General features: G+C 39.4%; 1 protein-coding gene across 2 annotated transcripts in view; it reads right to left on the minus strand.

The window, feature by feature from the left end:
* Positions 1–790: 790 nt before the first annotated feature.
* FOXJ3 (forkhead box J3) overlaps positions 791–18,236 on the minus strand; it is a 221,874-nt gene continuing 204,428 nt past the window's right edge. For both annotated transcript variants that reach the window (XM_006886525.1, XM_006886526.1), the window contains 4 exons: positions 12,736–12,837; positions 12,142–12,333; positions 4,314–4,421; positions 791–1,822 (listed from right to left, as the gene is read on the minus strand). In XM_006886525.1, the coding sequence (XP_006886587.1) occupies positions 1,707–1,822; positions 4,314–4,421; positions 12,142–12,333; positions 12,736–12,837 (518 nt within the window). In that variant the 3' untranslated portion in view covers positions 791–1,706. The remainder of the gene's footprint in view (positions 1,823–4,313; positions 4,422–12,141; positions 12,334–12,735; positions 12,838–18,236) is intronic.

An 18,236-nucleotide genomic window follows, 5' to 3' on the forward strand; every position in this document is an offset into this window, starting at 1 on the left:
TAAGCAAGGAGCATACAAACAACAGAGGAACAAAAAAACCCTTCTTTTCTCCCCAGGTTCACCAGCTCTTACTATGCTGGTGGCCTTCCAGTGATTCATTCAAGACAATATTCCATTAAAAAACGGAGAAAAAATACACCCATCCACACTCACAAATACATATACACAGAGATAAAGATGGTTGTTTAAAGAATCTGAATATGGCCAACAGCAACCAAAGATGCTTAAAAATTAAGCAACTAGAAGTAGTTTTTACTTCTTGATTTTAGAGAACACATCATTTCTTCATTAAAAGAAATTCTTCGTTTGCTTTGAATCGTAAAAACCAATTTAAAATTTACCTGTTTTTTAATAAAGCTAAACCAATCTGTGCAAAGCAGCTGTGATACAAAGCAGAATAACACAACCAACCAAACAATAATCCTAAGAGGCAGGCTGCATTTCAAAGGAAGTGACTAAATGTCACACCTACACAGACATACGGGACAGATATGACAGCATAAGTAACAATAAGTGCAAGAAGAGGGAGAGTAAGTTTGTATGTCACGCTATCTTCACTCAGTACTAACTAAACAGAAAGAGAATGGGTGAGAAAACTTGCTTCCTAACTGTTCTGTGGCCAAAATACATGGATTTAAATTTCAGAAGACTTTACTTAGGTAATAAGTTTTAACTGGTAGAAATGCCATGAGAAATATCTCAATAGTGAAAAGAGTAATGGGGGGGGGATAATCACACAATCTCTGATTGTCTTGTCTGTAAACTCTCATTTAAAAAACAAACAAAAAAAATTCCTGTGCTTTCAGATACCGCAATTCTTGTAATGAACCAAACAGGAGCTGAGCATTCACAGAAAATCATAATAAATACTAAAATAACATTTTAAAATAATAAATACCCAAGTGAATACGGAAGCAATGATTTCTTTAGAGACCTAAACAGTGCCCAGCTTCTAAATGATCAAATAATTTTTAAATTGTTACAATGCAGATTTATGAAAATAGACACTGACAAGATACAGCATAAACTCTTTAATCCTCCAGGTATGAAAACACATTTCCTTTATGCTGCTCAGAAACAACACAACCCTTTGAACTTTTGAAGAGTATCAAACTCTGGGTTCCTTGACTTGGTGGAATTCACTACCCACATTTCTGTAAAGGATTAAATGAAGAGGAATTACTAAGCTTTGGAAAAATCTGTTTCCCTTCATTGCTTACATGAATAAAACATATCCTGCAGAAAATGGCCTAGTAGGGAATAAAAACTCACAGTAACTTTCTTTCCAAGACATAATAATCCAATTATTTTAAAAAAACAAACCCTGAACCCTTTGATTAATTTTTGTACATATATTTACACATATGGATTTATAAATTGCTTGCAGCAAAATAGGCTCTGTCTGAAAATCAGTCTGGCACTTGTGGTCAACATCAAAACTGACACAAATATGCAAAAGCCGTCAAATCACACAACAGGTAGGAGCTACATGGGGAGGCTGGCAGGGAGACAAACATGTAGTACTTGTCTGGGTCAGATAAAAGCAGTAAGTTATCCAGCTAAAATCTTGTTGATTGTCTTCAAAAGAAATTTCAATAACATTGGTAAAGTTATTAACAACTTTCTCAACTGGATTTTCAGAAACCTTTCCCTTCACTGCACAGAAAGGTGATGCTGGGGTTTGGTGCCTTGCAGAGAAACAAGCCCTACACAATTGAATCCCAATCAAAATCATCCTGGATGTCATCTGGAGGCAGGGAGCGTCGCATCTGGAAGGCTTGGGAAGGCATCATGTGCTGCTGGTTCATGGCTCCATGGTGGCCTGGCAGGAAGAAGGCAATGTTAGAATTTGGTAGAAAAGAAAGGGGGGGAGGGAAGCGATAAACCAACCTCCCACTGGGCATATCCTATGTACCAGGTACTATGCCCACATCATCTGAGTAATTCACCTCTCAGTCTTTTTTTTTTTTTTTTTAGTTGATAATCACATATATTATCTACTCAAAATGACAGAAGTACAAAAACAATAAAGGGAGTACACACTGGCTGTACTAACAGAAGAATCAAATAAAACAGACACTTAGATCTTAATGTCTAACAAATAGTAGTGTTGATGACATGATACCCAAACAATGATAGCTCAAAGATCCTCCTTTAGGATTTAAGATAGGTTGTATGTTCCATGTCACCGTAAATAAGATCTGAACTTAACTCATGTCACTCAGTAACTTACGATCTTTTCAGTGCACAAGGCAAGAAAGACCTAAGAATGCAAGTGTATCCAACTGCTGACATAAAAAACATTTCTTTAACATTTTGTTCTGTGCCAATGTGTGTGTTTCAGAAACAGCAATGACTCACAAAAATGGTAAATAAGAGAATGTCGTCAGCATAACACATAAAGTCATATTAGGTCACAATAAATTTTGCCAGTAAGTTAACTTTGTGCCACCAAATAGTAACAGGTCAACACAGAGAACATTAACAAAGATGAATATAGGAGACCCCAGAGGACCATAATGAGCACACCACCCCATCCTGCTCTCCTTCCTGGATCAGTGTGATTATTAGGTGCATTCTTTGTGCTCCTTTATTTGGTACATTCTGCCACCTTCTCTGTAGTTTTAGAGACCTCTAAACAAGCACTCTTTTCTTTTTTCTGTTTTGTCTATTTGTTTTTAAAAATTAAAGTCCTATATTTATTTGAAGAATTTATTCTTTTAGTAGGAATTAAGCATAGCCTTTAAACTGTGGTTATTTTTTTATGGATTGTTTTTGCTAGTACTCTGATTAAAATGTTGAGTAGTCTGCCACTAATTTTGCTTTGCTCTTAAGTCATTTATTAACAATCTGTATCATGGTATAGTAGAACTGCCTATGCAGGAGTGGCATCCACTTCCTAAACAACATGCCTCCTCCAGACACGGCATGAACTTTGAGAAATGTCATTATTTATAGAAAGACTTAAGGCCTTTTGTTCACAGGTCACTATGAGTTGTGCTCAACTTGAGGGCAATCAACAACAGTTAACAAAAACACATAATCTTCCGCCACGTTGTTGTTAAGAGCTGTCAAGGTGACCAAGACTCATAGTGACTCCATGAACAAAAGATCTGAACTGAGCTCCAATGCTAAATCAAAGACCTCAGGTCTCTGACAACTCTAATTCACAAGAAGCTCCAATCTACCATCAGTTGTGAGGTTTTAAGTGTAGTCTCCCCTGTTGCAATTTATAGCCTCAGAAATTCAACAGAGAGTCACTATGAACTGTAATAGACTCAATAGCAGTGAGCTGAGTTTATGTGTCAAGGCACTAATTTAAGTGCTTTATATGAAGCCCTCATTTAATCTTCTAACAACAATGGAAGGCTGGTAGTGTTATTAAACCGATTTTACAAACACTTAAAAATAAGACAAAAGGTAGAGTGCTCAGCATCAAACAGCGAAGGGATGAAGCAGAGTCTCATCACCACCTCACACTGTATTATATGACAGAAAAAAAACTGGGACAGCTAATACTTGATTGATTGCTTCCCTTTTATCAGATCTTACTTGGTCCCAATTTCTAAACTAGTACTTGATGTTTAGTTCTTTTGAGTTTTAAATCTCCACCTCACCTCATCCCCACTGCTTTAATAATTTCCTCATATGACCTAAGTAAAAGTTACATGAGAACAGCAATGGATTCTGAATCTAGATATCTGGATTGGTTTCTTAATCAACTAAGTGGCCTTGAACAAGATATCTCCTCTCTTGAGCTTTCATTTCCTAATCCAAGTTATCTTTAAGACTCCTTCCAATCTTAGTAATGTATTACATTCTGATAAATCTATTTTATTCTACATTTACCTAGTGAAAAAAAACCCAAAACAAAACTTCAACAGTTTAGTTACTCCTAAAACTTAATTCTTTGATGCAGTACTTTTCTGGAAACTACACCTGGGAGAATTCTATTGCAGTGATTAGGACAGAATCTATAGGAGCTCATCTATAGACGCCATAGGTTCTTACTTAACTGTGCTAAAAATCTTGTAAAAATAAACAGCCTCAAGGAAATTTAAGATCCTAAGACAGCACTATGGACCTGTAAGGGAAGCAGAAAAATGAGAACAACAGAACCCAAAGTTAAGAGAGACTCTAGGTGATATGGTGTAAACATCAACTGACATCTGAATCTCTTCACCATCACTGGAACCAAGTCTGTACACGACACAAAGTTCACTCCCTTCTGAGGCAGCCTAGTTCACTGCTAGTGAACTGAAGTTGCTCAATATTAAATTCTGACTATCATCACACCACACCCCCCCAGTTACCTGCAATTGTTGTTCCTGGAGTTGTAAGTGCCTGTGGGATATGAGGATAACCTGGGGGTGGCATCACTGAAGAAGGAAGATTTTGCCTAGAGTCTATGTACATATTGCCTTAATCAAATAGAAAAGAAAAAAGGAAAATATGTTAATATAAAGTAAAACAAATAGAGTATTGAAATCCTAAGAGAATTGTTACCTAGAATTAAATTAAGCAAGAAAGGTAGGGAGAAAAAGGGATAGGGGAAAAATTTATTTTCAGTTGTTAAGTCCCTTCCAAAAGGCGGTACTGGTCACTGAACAGGACTACAGGCTGAGTTTTTATAAACTGGTTCTAATTTTACCCATCCAACTAAATAAGCTCATGTCTGTTGTTTTTATGTACTTCATTTCAGTTCAAAAGCATTTCATCTATGTTACCTTATCTGAGCCTCTAGTTATAGCCACACTGAGGACAAAAGAAGGATTAATAACCCCATTTTATTTATAGATGAGGCAACTAAGGCTCAAAAAAGTTTAAATGACTTGTCCTAAGATACATCAAATTGACAGTGGTCTAGTGCTAGAACTCATCATTCATAGGCTCTTTCTATGAACCACTGACTTTACTGCTCCAATTTTTTCATGCTGAAAGCAGATCTAAACACATGTGCCCCCTAGCTGATTGTTTATCCTAATGAGCCCTGGTGGCCCAGTAGTAAGGATTTGCACTGCCAACCCGAAGGCATTCAGTTCAAATCCACCAGCTGATCCATAGGACAAAGACCGACAATCTCCTTCCATGAGATTTACTACCTCTAAAAACCTACTGGAGGGTCAGCTATAGGTCAGTTCCATTAACAATAGTTGCTAAGAGGCATAAAGAGACAGGAAAAAAACCCACACCAACAAATGGTAAAAGAGCTGTAAGTAAAAGCTATTGTTGTTAGGTGCCATCAAGGTATGATCCTTAGTGACCCTATGAACAACAAATCTGAACCCTATCCTATCTTGTGCCATTCTCATACTTCCTTCACCCTAGAGCCACTATGGTAGTCACTGGTCAATCCACTTGGTTGAGGGTCTTCCTCTCCTTCGCCGACCCTCCACCTTTCTAGACAATGTCCCTCTCCAAGAACAGCCCCTCCTAGGAACATGCCTAAAGTATGTGAGGCAAAGCTTTATCACCTTGGACTCAAAGATAATAAAGTGCATTCTGGCTATACTTGCTCCAAAAAATATTTGTCCTTTTGGTCAACCACGGGACAGTCAGTGCTCTTATCCAACACCAAAGCTCAAAGGCATCAATTCTTCTTCTGTCATCCTTATTCACTGTTCACCCATCAGATGCACAGAAAGTTATCAGAAAGACCATGGCCTGAAGCAGGCACACCTTAGTCCTCAAACTGACATCATTACTCCTCAATAATTTGGAGAGGTCCCTGACTGCAGACTTCCCCAATGTAATATGTCTCCTGATTGATTACCTGATTGCTGGTCGTATATCCATGAGGAAAAACAATGGCAAACATCCTTTAATAATTAGAACATGGAATATACAAAGCTTAAATGATGGAAAACTATTAGTTATTCAAAGTGAAATGGAATGTATAAACATCGACATTCTAGGTACTAGTGAGATGAGATGAGATGGACTAGCTTTGACCACTCTGAATCTGATAATCACATGGTATATTATGATAGGAATGAAAAACAAAAGAATGGTGGTGTATTAATAGTCAAAAAGTCAATTTAAAGTTCTATCCTGAAATACATTATGAGTGACAGGACATTATCCATATGCGTACAAGGAAGGCTTATTAATATGAGTATTATTCAAATATACGCTCCTACACCTAGAATAAAAAAGGAAGAAATTGAAAATTTTTACCAAATATTGCAGTCTGAAAAACTTGAAATGGGAAACATAGATCTAACTTAAATGGCATTTCACAAAGTTTTTAATACATCTTAGTTGACAGAGCCATTAAGTATAAACACTTCTAAAGCATCAATTACACTGCACTATAATGCAGAACTGACAGAGACAAAAACAAAGCATTTTCATTTGCCTCGTAGGTACGCTAAAGCTAGACAATGACTAAGAAATACCAAAGAGAAATAACTGATGCCTATGAATTATGGTTTGGGGGGATCTAGTGGTGTAGCCCACAGGGAGCTGCACAGCTAACCCAAAGGTCATGACTCTCTGGTGGATCCACCACTGGCTCTGTGAAAGAAGATGGACAATCTCCTCCTGTGCAAAGTATAACCAGAATGATGCTTCTTAGGAATGAGATGGCAAGGTTCACCTCATGTTCTTTGGATATGTTATTAGGAGAGAGAACGGTCCCTGGAAAAGAATATAATCTATTTAAAGTTAGGGGGGGAAAAAGGAAGCCCTCAGTGAAATGGATTGACAAAGGAGTTATAACAGTGAGCTCAAACACAGAAACAATTATGAGAATGGTACAGGATCAGGCAGCATTTCTTTAGTCATACTGGTTACTAAGAGTCACAATCTGCACAATGACACATAACAAAGCCAACAATAGATGCTGGTAATTCCTGTTGTGATGTGCTGCTGAGTTGCCTGTGATCCCTAGCGATCCTTTGTACAATAGCTCTGAAGCCTGCCCTGTCCTGAGCCAGTCTCACTGACTCGACATACCTACCCCCCACTTCCCCAGTTACTGTATCAATCTATCTCATGTGGGGTCTAATAAGCTTTATATTTCATTTTTCACTTCTATTTTATGTTTAGAAATTTCTGCCTTAAATGAAGCAAAGACTCAAGTTATCAATGATATGATTTTACTTGGATACACTATCTGCACCTACAGAAACTGAAGTCCAGAAGTCAAAACAAGCTAATAGATTACACTGATCTGTTGTCAAGGGTCCTAAAGAGAAAGGGCTTCATTCAAACACTAAAGTGCATCTATCCCAAGTGATGGTATTTTCCATAGCTTCCTAGGCATCTGAAAGTCAGAAAATAAATAACAAGGACTGAAGAAGAACTGATACCTTTGGACTGTGGTGGTGACAAAGAGTACTGACTACTAAAAGAACATAGATACCTTTGGACTGTGGTGGTGACAAAGAGTACTGACTACTAAAAGAACATATGTATTTTAAAAAAAGTGTTGTCAGCGTGCTCCTTAGAGGCAAGGATGGCTACGACTTCATCTCACATACCTAGGGTATGTTATTGGTAGGTTAGTTCCCGGGAAAAGCATTATGCTTGGAAAAGTAGAGGGTCTATGAAAGAGAGGAAGACTATCAATGAGATATCTGCACATTAACTGTGGTAATGGGCTTAAGCATGGTGCAAACTGTAAGGATACTGCAGGATTAGGAAAGAGTTCAGTATATTGTACAGAGGGCTGTTAAGAATTGAAGTTGACTCAATGGAACCCCAAAACAACAATTCTTAGGGCTTAATACATATTTAAATTAAACATATACTCTTTTTAAAAATACTCTCACATTTCTAACACTTAATCTTTCCATAGAAGTTTCCATTACTTTTCATTTCTTCCTGTGTTCTCTTTACAATTAGACTCTGCCTAATTAAGAAATTTACTTCTGGCTCTCTGCTCCTTGTCGATCCAGATTGCCCTCTCTTCTTGTGCAGCCTCAGCCGCATCCCTGAGACATGATGGTGGAGGTCAGAGTAAACGGGTTTGGCGGTATTGGGCGCCTGGTCACCAGGGCTGCTTTTCACTCTAGCAAAGTTGATATTGTCGCCATCAATGATCCCGTCATTGACCTCAACTACATGGTCTATATGTTCCAATATGATTCCACCATGGCAAGTTCAACGACACTGTCAAGGCTGAGAATAGGAAGCTGGTCATCAATGGGAAAGTTATCACTATCTTCCAGGAGCAAGATCCCGCCAACATCAAGTAGGGTGATGCTGGTGCTGAGTATGTTGTGGAGTCCACTGGTGTCTTCACAACCTTGGAGAAGGCTGGGGCTCACTTGAAGGGTGGTGCCAAATGGGTAATCATCTCTGCTCCTTCTGCCGATGCCCCCATGTTTGTGATGGGCATGAACCATGAAAAGTATGACAACTCTCTCAAGATTGTCAGCAATGCCTCCTATACCACCAACTGCTTGGCTCCCCTGGCCAAGGTCATCCATGACAACTTCGGCATTGTAGAGGGACTCATGACCACAGTCCATGCCATCATTGCCACCCAGAAGACTGTGGATGGCCCCTCTGGAAAGCTGTGACGTGATGGCCGTGGAGTTGCCCAGAACATCATCCTGCATCTACTGGCGCTGCCAAGGCAGTGGGCAAGGTCATCCCTGAACTGAATGGGAAACTTACCAGCATGGCTTTCCGTGTTCCCACCCCTAATGTGTTAGTTGTGGACCTGACGTGCCGTCTGGAGAAAGCTGCCAAATATGATGACATCAAGAAAGTAGTAAAGCAGGCATCAGAAGGGCCCCTCAAGGGCATCCTGGGATACACTGAAGACCAGGTTGTCTCCTGTGACTTTAATAGTGACACCCACTCTTCCACCTTTGATGATGGGGCTGGCATTGCCCTGAACGACCACTTTGTCAAACTCATTTCCTGGTATGACAATGAATTTGGCTACAGCAACCGGGTGGTAGACCTGATGGTTCACATGGCCTCCAAAGAATAAGAGCCCCTTGGACCACCAGCCCAGCAATAGCACTAGAAGAGAGAGACCCTCAGCTGCTGGGGAGTCCTTGCCCCAACTTGATCTTCCCACACACTGAGAATCTCACATCCTTGACACAAGTTTCCATCAAATCCCCGAGAAAGTGGAGGGGCTTGGCGAGCCCATCTTGTCACGTACCATCAATAAAGTACACTGTACTCAGAAAAAAAAAATTACTTCTGATTCCATTCTCAACAATTTTTGAGATCCTATATTATTAGATTGGAAGCAGGAGTGGCATCCACTTCTTAAATAACATGCCTCCGGAAAACTCTATGAACTTTGATAAATGTCAAGGTTGTAGAGGGGCTTTTTTCATGCGGTCGCTATGAGTTGTGCTCGACTCGAAGGTAATCAACAACAACAAATTATTAGACCCAGGACTATAGATTATAGTATGAATTGTATCTCAACATCAAGTAAACAAAAATCCATCACACCCCTGGGACAGTAAGCATCATCATGGGAGATGGAAAAAGACAGAAAGTATCAATGATTGCATCTTACTTTGATCTATAACCAACAATCTTGGTACCAATAACTAGGAAATCAAAAGAAATGTTGCACAGGGCAAGTCTGCAAATCAGGGGCCTCTCAAAAGTGCTAAAGAGCAAGAATGTCAGTATAATGATTAAGGTGAGCCTAATTCAAGCCATGGTCCTTTTAATTACTTGCTCTGTATCTGTGAGCTGGACAGTGAATAAAGATAACAGAAGAAAGATTGATGCCTTTGAGTTGTGGTGCTGAGTAAGAATTCTAAATACCCGATGGACTGCCAAGAGACCAAATAAGTCTTGGAAAGAGTGCTGCCAATGTGCTCCTTAGAGGGAAGGAAGATGAAACTTCATCTCATACACTTGAGGCATGTTGCTAAAAGGGACCAGGCCTTGGAAAAAAATGACACCATGCTCAGAAAAGTAGAGAGTAAATAAAGGAATGAAGGCACTCAATGATGGACTGACACAATGACCTTAACAATGGGCTTAATGGCACAGGATAAGGTAGGATTCAGTTAGTTGACCTGACAGGTGTGCATGTATGCGCACATCTGTCTCTCATTATACTAAAAAAAATCTCTAGTGGCATAGTGGGTTTGTTTGTTACTTTGCTAATGAAAATGTTAGCAGTCTGAAATCACCAGCCACTCCAAGGAGAAAGATGAGGCAGTATGCTCTGATTAAGATTTACAGCCTTGGAAACCAAATGGAGTGTCACCATGAATTAGAACTGACTTGAGGGGAGTGAGTTGGATTTCGAGCCTTTATTAAGTTTATATTTAGGAGACCGAGAAGGTTTGGGAATTGGGAAGAGAAGCAAACAAAATAAATGAAGTAGTATACATGCTATATACATAGTTACACAAGCTATGGAAGAAAAATAAGTGGTTGCAGTGGACAAGGAATGCTGGACAATGTGTTTCACTTAATAAAAAGCTCATGGAAGGCATCACTTGAAAGATAAAATAAATCACATGTCTACATGCGAGAAGATCACGCCAGACAAAAAACTAAGTGCAAAGGCTCCAAGGTAAGTGGAGAGTATACCTACTCTGTTCAAACAACATCAAAGAGGCCAACTGTGCTGTAGAAGGTGGTGTAGGAAGAGAAGAGGGGACAAAGTTAGAGGGTAATGTTAGAAGCTTTTTAGTTGACTGCAACTCATAACAATCCTTTAACAACAGCTCTGAACTTTGCCCTATCCTATGCACCCTCACCATCTCTGACACATCTGAACTCATCTTTAAGGTCACTGTTATCAGTTCATCTCATTGAAGGTCTTCCTGCCTTACAACATGCCCAAAGTATGTGAGGCAGAGTTTCACCACTCTTGCCTCCAAGGAGCACCCTGATTTCATCCTCTCCTGGATAGATCTATTCTCTTGGCAGCCTATGGGATACTCAATATTCTTATCCAACACTGTAATATCACTGCTTCTTCTATCATCTGAATTCACTGTTCATCTTTCAAATGCACAGCAAGGGAATGAAAAGACCATGGCCTGAAGCAGGCATACCTTAGTCTTTAAAGTGACATCATTGCTCTTCAGTAATTTAGAGAGGATCCTGACAAAAAATTTGTCCAATGCAATACGTCTCCTGATTTCCTGACTGCTGGTAGCAAGGGTACTGACTGTGGATCCAAGAAAGATGAAATCATTGACAATTTCAACCATTTCTCCATCATGATGTTGCTTCTTGGTCCCGTGGGTGGTGAGGACTACTGTCTTCTGGATGTTGAGATGCAATTCATATTGAAAGTTGTAGTCGTTGATCTTCTGCAGCAACGGCTTCAAGACCTCTTCACTTTCAGTAAGCAAGGCTGTGTCATCTGCACAACACAGTCTGTCCCCTGATCTTGACATTGTATCAAGTAGTATAGGGCTGTATTTTCTATAGTAAGGACTTATATTCACCATGAATATGGCAGCAATGGAAGGTTTTGAGCAGAGAAGAGGCATGATTGGACCTGTGAGTGCAATGAGGTATTTTACAAAACTCCATTTATCCTGCAATGTTCTGCTTAAATATGTTTTCTTCTATGAGGTCCCTTTATCTTCTCAAGACATTTACATTCCTTTCCTCTCTATTCTCACTATACTTGTAGTCTATGGTAGTTAATAGTCTTAAATATACTGTATTTTTTGGCTGTGAGCTCATGGAGATCAAGAGATAGTTTAAAATGGATTCTTTCATTCCTCATGCCCAATACAGAGTTGAACACAGAAAAGAATGAATACATATTTGCTAAATTAAAGCACGTTGTTCTTATTTACTTTCCAGCTGGAACTGACTGACTTATAGCTGACCCTTCAGAGAGTTTTCAGAGGCAGTAAATCTCACAGGAAAAGAATGCCCATCTTTCTCCCACGGAGCAGCTGGTGGATTGGAACCTTTTGCCTTTGGGCTGACAGTGCAACGCCTTACCTACTAAGCCATCAGCGCTCCCTAATAAGTACATACCAATCCATATTTAATAGCCTTTAAGCAGGACATCACATTAATATGAGTAGAAAGAGGCTTAAGGGATTTCAGACAAGAGGGAACAGGTTAAGTATTAAAAACCAAACATTCCTGTGTTGAAATCAGCAGCATCAAGTTGCCTATCTAGTTATTAATTTCCAATGAATCAGAAAAACAGGATAATTAAGCCCGTACCTGTTCCAAGGTGTTGGGAAGGTTTTGTTGGATGCATGGCACCATGACAAACATTTTGCTGAACATTACTCTGTGAGTGGATAAGGCCAGTTTGTGCAAAAAACTGATTAAGAGAAGAGCAGAGATCTGCAAACTGGACCTGATCTAAAGACCAGTTCTTGAGATCAGCCTGTCTCATACTCTCCATCAAACCTGTGAGGAAAGTATTAGAAAAATCAGTTAGCAGAGTTCTCGAAGTCCTGAAAGACAAACAATCAGATAATTTTTTGAGCCAAAAAATTTGACTCACTAAGCATTACAGTATTGATCTGCCCATGTGAAGAGCAGTACCTTAAAATTATTAAAAGCCTCGTTTTATATAATGAAGTAAAATTTATTTCAGAGTTCTTATCTGTGACTCCATGTATATCAACTGTCCTTGAGATTCAATAGTGAATTTTACAAGATCTTTTTAAGTACACTACCAATTGCTAAAGAAGAGTGATGTTTATTTCTATTTCAAATAAAATGGCATTTCTACCACAAGGAACTTTATCATCTACCAGAGAAAATAAGACACATATTAGGTTATATGTCAAAAGGAAACATACTCACCTTGAAACTGTGAAAGGTCTACATCTGACCAATTAACACTGCTGGCAATTCGACAGCTTTCTTTCAGCATATCAAGTGTTGCATACCAATCATTTGAAATGCCTGTAAAAGTAATATTGAGAAGACTATCAATTTTGCATAGTGGAAATCTGAAATGTATGATAAGGGAAAACAATGAGTCGGCTTTATTCCTGACACTGACAGATTCTTGTCCAGTTATACAAAGGAACATCCATTATTTTACCCATTGGGATGATCTGTTCTATGAAGGAGACAAGAAGGGTATTACTTTTTCACTATTTCATAAATAAAGGAAATTGGACTCAAAGACGTAGCATAATTTGGCAATGTCATTATGATATATCTAAGACAAGCCCAGTTTTTCTTGGCTGTAGTCTGGAAGCTTATTGTAGCTGACCGTCCAGTGGGTTTTCAAAATCAGTACACTGTATGGGAATAGACTGTTTACCCTTCTGTGGATTTGAACTGTGTCTTTGGGACTGCAGTGCTGCTTCTTACCAATAGGGCACTCTTCACATATCTATGTTGTTGTTGTGTACCACTGAGTCAGAAGCAACTCACAGCTGACCCTCCAGCCAAAGGCAGTCAATTGCACGAAGACACTGCCCATCCTTCTCCCAAGGAGTAGAGCTGATGGCTTCAAACCACCTGCCATAAGGATTGCAGTGCCACATCTTACCACTAGGCCACAAGAGCTCTCTATACATACCTAGATATAGGTATGTTGCTGTTGTTATGTGCCATCGAGTAACTTGTGACTCATAGCGACCCTATGTACAACAGCCCTAAACTCTGCTCTGTCCTGTGCCAATCGCACTGTCTCTGACACTCCCATCCCGATTACCCAAGTCACTGAATCAATCCACCTCATAGAGGGCCTTCCTCTCCTGTGCTGTCCCTCCACCCTCCCAAACATGATGTCCCTCTCCAAGGACCGGTCCCTTCATACAACATGTCCAAAGTATGTCAGACGGAGCCTCAGAATCCTTGCTTCCAAAGAGCCGCCCGGTTTAACCCTCTCCAGAATGAACCTGTTTGTTTTCCTAGCAGTCCATGGTACATCCAATACTCTTCTCCAGCACCACAGCTCAAAGGCATCAATTCTCTTTCTATCTTCCTTAGTCATTGTCCAACTCTTTGATGCATAACAAGTGATTACAAAGATCATGGCCTGTATCAGATGCACCTTAAGTCTCCAGAGAGACAGCATTGCTCTTCAGTACTTTGGAGAGGTCCCTAACAGCAGACTTCCCCATCGCAATATGTCTTTTAATTTCCTGGCTACTGGTGCCAAGAGTGTCGACTGTGGAGCCGAGCAAACTAAAGCTGTGAACAATCTCAATCTCTTCGCCATCCATCCTGATGCTGCCAATTGGTCCAGTGGTGAGAATCTTTTGTCTTCTTGACATTGAGCCTCAATCCATATTGAAGGCTGCAGTCCTTGACACTCTGCAGCAGGTTCTTCAGGTCCTCCTCAGTTTTAGCAAGGAAGGTTGTGTCATCTGCATTAACACAGATTGTTGATGGATCTCCCACCAATCCTGACACCTCATTTCTCCTCACAGAGCCCAGCCTCTCAGATAATCTGTTCTGCATACAGGTTGAAAAGGTATGGAGACAGGACACATGCCTGGCGTATGCCCTTCCCAATTTAGAACCATGCAGTGTTTCCTTGGTCTATTCTAACGACTGCCTCTTGGTCCAAGTATAGGTTTCGCATTAGCATGATCAAGTGTTCTGGGATTCCCATTCTTCTTAGAGTCAGTCAGCCACAGTTTGTTATGATCCACACAGTCAAATGCCTTTGCACAGTTAATGAAACAGATATACATCCCTCTGGTATCCCCTTCTTTCAGCCAAGATTCATCTAACACCAGCCACAATGTCTCTAGTACCATGACCCCTTCTAAACCCAGCCTGGACTTCCAGCAGTTCTCTGCTGAGATGTGCTGTTCCAGTCGTTTTTGGATAATCTTCAGTAGAATCTTGCTTGCATGTGAAATCAATGATATTGTTCTATAGTTTCTACAACTTGGTGAGCACGTCCAGAGCAGCATCTGTTAGCTGAAATATGTCAACTGGTATACCATCTATTCCTGGGGCCTTATTTTTTGCTATTTCAGTCAACGTAGCCTGAACTTTTTCCTTCAACACCATAGGCTCTTGCTCATTCGCTGACATAGGTATAATATACATTAATGATGAGGGAGGACAAGTCACACAAATCAGTGTTAATACAAGTTCCTCATAGCATCATGTTCAAAGTATGTATGTGAGGTGAAGCCTCATCATTCTTGCCTCCAAAGAGCACTCCGGCTGCACCCTCTCCAAGATATAGCTGTTTATTTTCTTGACAGTCCATGACATGTTCAGTGCTCTTCTCCAACACCACAGCTCAACGACATCAATTAGTTTTCTGTCATCCTTATTTACTGTCCAGCTCTCAGATGCATATCAAATGATAGAAAAGACATTGGTCTAAATCAGATGCACCTTAGTCCTCAAACTGACATTATTACACCTTAATAATCTGGAGGTCACCAATTGCATATTTTCCCAGTTCAATACATCTCCTTATTTCCTGACTGTTGGTACCAAGGCAATCTCCTCTCCACCCATCATGATGTTGCCTATTGGTCCAGTGGCAAGAGTCTTTGTTTTCCTAACATGGAGATTCAATCCATATAGAAGGCTGCATTCCTTGATCGCTGGCAACAAGCGCTTTAAGTTCTCCTCACTTGCAGCAAATAAAGTTGTGTCACTTGCATAACGCAGGTTATTGATAAGTCTTCCTCCAATCCTGTTGCTACACTCCTCTTCGTAGAGTCCAGCTTCTCAGATAATTTGTGCAGCATACATAGTGAATAGGTATGGAGAGAGAATATAATAACCCTGTTGCACTCCCTTCTCCATTTAAAACCATACAGTGTTCCCTTGCTCTGTTCACAGAACAGCCTCCTGTTAAGTGCTCTGGGATTCTCATTCTTCTCAATGTCAGTCACAACTTGTTGTGATCCACACAGTCAAATGACTGCATAATCAATAAAGCACAAATAGGCATTCTTCTGGTATTCTTTACTTTCAGCCAGGATCCATCTGACATCAGCAATGATATCCCTGGTGTCACGGCCTCTTCTAAATCCTGCTTGAACTTCTTGCAGTTCTCTACCTATGTACTGTTGTAGCTCTTTTTGAATGATCTTCAGCAGTATTTTACTAGCATGTGATATCAATGATATTGTTCAAGAATTTCCACATTCAACTGGATCACCTTTCTTGGGAATGGAAACAAATATGGACCTCTTCTAATCCATTGGATAGACAGCTGTCCTCTAAATTTCCTGGCATAGACTGGTGAGCGAATCCAGGGCTGCATCTGTTAACTGAAACAAGGCAATTGGTATCCCACTGATTCCTTGGGCCTTATTTTTTTGCTAATGCTTTAAATTCATCTTCCACTCTCTCCTTCATTACATCTGTTTGTTGGTACTTCTGAAATTTTTCAGTGTCAATCAGTTCTTTCTGTGTATTCTCTCTGCCTTCTTTTGATGTTTTCTGGGTCATTCAATATTTTGTCCATAGCATCTTTCGATATTGCGACACAGGCTTAAATTTGTTTTTTTCCGTTTTTTTAGCTTAAGAAATGCAGAGTAAGTTCTTCTCTTTTTATTCTCCAATTCCAGCTCTCTGCACTTTCCATTATAATACTCTATCCGCTCAAGCTGCTGTTTGAAACCTTCTGTTCAGCTCTTTTACTTTGACATGTTTTCCTTTTGTTTTGACATTCATTTCAATTTTTTCTTTCTCCTTTATTTTTGTAATGACCTTGTGCATATGCCAAGTTCAAGTTGAGGCTGAAGAAAATGAAAATAATTCCATAGGAACCAAGATATGGTCTTGAATTAATTAATTCCATCTGAATTTCAAGATCATCTTGAGAATAGCTTTGAGGCATTGAACACCAATGATTGAAGACCATATGAGTTGTGGAATGATATCAGAGATATTGATGAGATTTACAGCCTCCAAAAATCCACTAGAGGGTCAGCTGTGAGTCAGTTCCAACCTGACAGTAATGAGGTAAGGTTTTGGTAAAATAACACAAACAGTAAGGAAAACATTGCATGAAGGCAGTCTTAATTTTACATTTTTAAGACTGTAAATATCTACCTGGATAATTAAGTATGGGATAGGATAAGTAGATGTTATGATATTAATCCTTTATAAACACTTAGCCAAGCAAGCTCTGGTTATGTAGTCCATAGAGAGCTGCACAACTAGCCAAAAGATAATCTTTCTAGGGTAGATTCAAACCTGTCAGCAGCTCCAGAGGAAACATGAGCAATCTCCTCCTCAGAAATCCTTACAGCTTTAGAAAATCTGTTGGAGGGTCAACTTAGTCTATTCTAACTCAACAGCAATGCCTCTGACTTTTGACCTTTGAAACAATAAGCAAGTTCCAGATATCTTGCTATGCATTTTTATACTTCATCTCATTTAATTCTTAAAAAGAATCCATTATTAATTTTTCTACTCCATCAATAAAAACCAAACAAACAAAATTACAAATCCAGTAATGATATGGCTGGCAGGTGGGCAGCCAGGCAAGCTAGGAGAAGGCTGCACAATTCCCTGAGGCCTCATTTACTTGTAGTCTAAGTCTAGGACACTCTTGGAATTTAACAGTGTAAAGACTGACTTGGGCTGTGAGCAATGGCAATTAAACACCTTATTAGAAACCACTAATACTTATCTTAATAACCTTAGGTTTTCTTAAGTTCAGTTAAAAATAATGTTTCCTTCCTTTGTAATCTATCATTTAAGAGTAGATATTTGGTATGAATAAGCAAAAAAGGGAACATGTACTGATTATTTAAATGCAAGGTACTAGGCTCGGCATTTCATCTTTGTCAACTCCATATGATCCTAACGACACTGTACATCAGAACATTTCTGCTCCATTTTTTTTTCTCTTTTGTTCCATCCTTCTCCCTACTCCCACAATTTATAGTCAAACAAGAGAATGACAATACAGGGAGGTATAATCACTTTTTAAAAAAATTAATAATAGCAAGCAGCTATCTACTTTTTACATACTTTGCAAAAAAAATTTTACTCATTTGCCTCCCTCTCCCTCACTTGTCCTCTATCTCTGTTAACCATCTAAGACGGATTCTTTTTGGGTGCAAATCATTTCTTCTTTAGGCCTATCCCTATAGAAGAAAGCAAAGCTAAAAAAGCAATTTTCCCAAGATCCTAACTGCCAGCTAAGCATTAAAATACAGATCCTTCCTGACACAAATCTATGTTCTTTCTACTATACTATACTATTACTATACTATACTTTGTCTCAACAGATTATAGACATGTATATTCCATTCTTTTGCATTCCAGTCACCCATTATTATCAATGCATCTTGATTGCATGTTCGATCAATCTCCGATTGTAAAAGTTGGTAAAAATCTTCTATCTCCTCTTC

This window comes from Elephantulus edwardii, unplaced genomic scaffold, assembly GCF_000299155.1.
Source record: "Elephantulus edwardii isolate Elephantulus edwardi_28Jun2011 unplaced genomic scaffold, EleEdw1.0 scaffold00049, whole genome shotgun sequence".
Classification (NCBI taxonomy): Eukaryota; Metazoa; Chordata; class Mammalia; order Macroscelidea; family Macroscelididae; genus Elephantulus; species Elephantulus edwardii.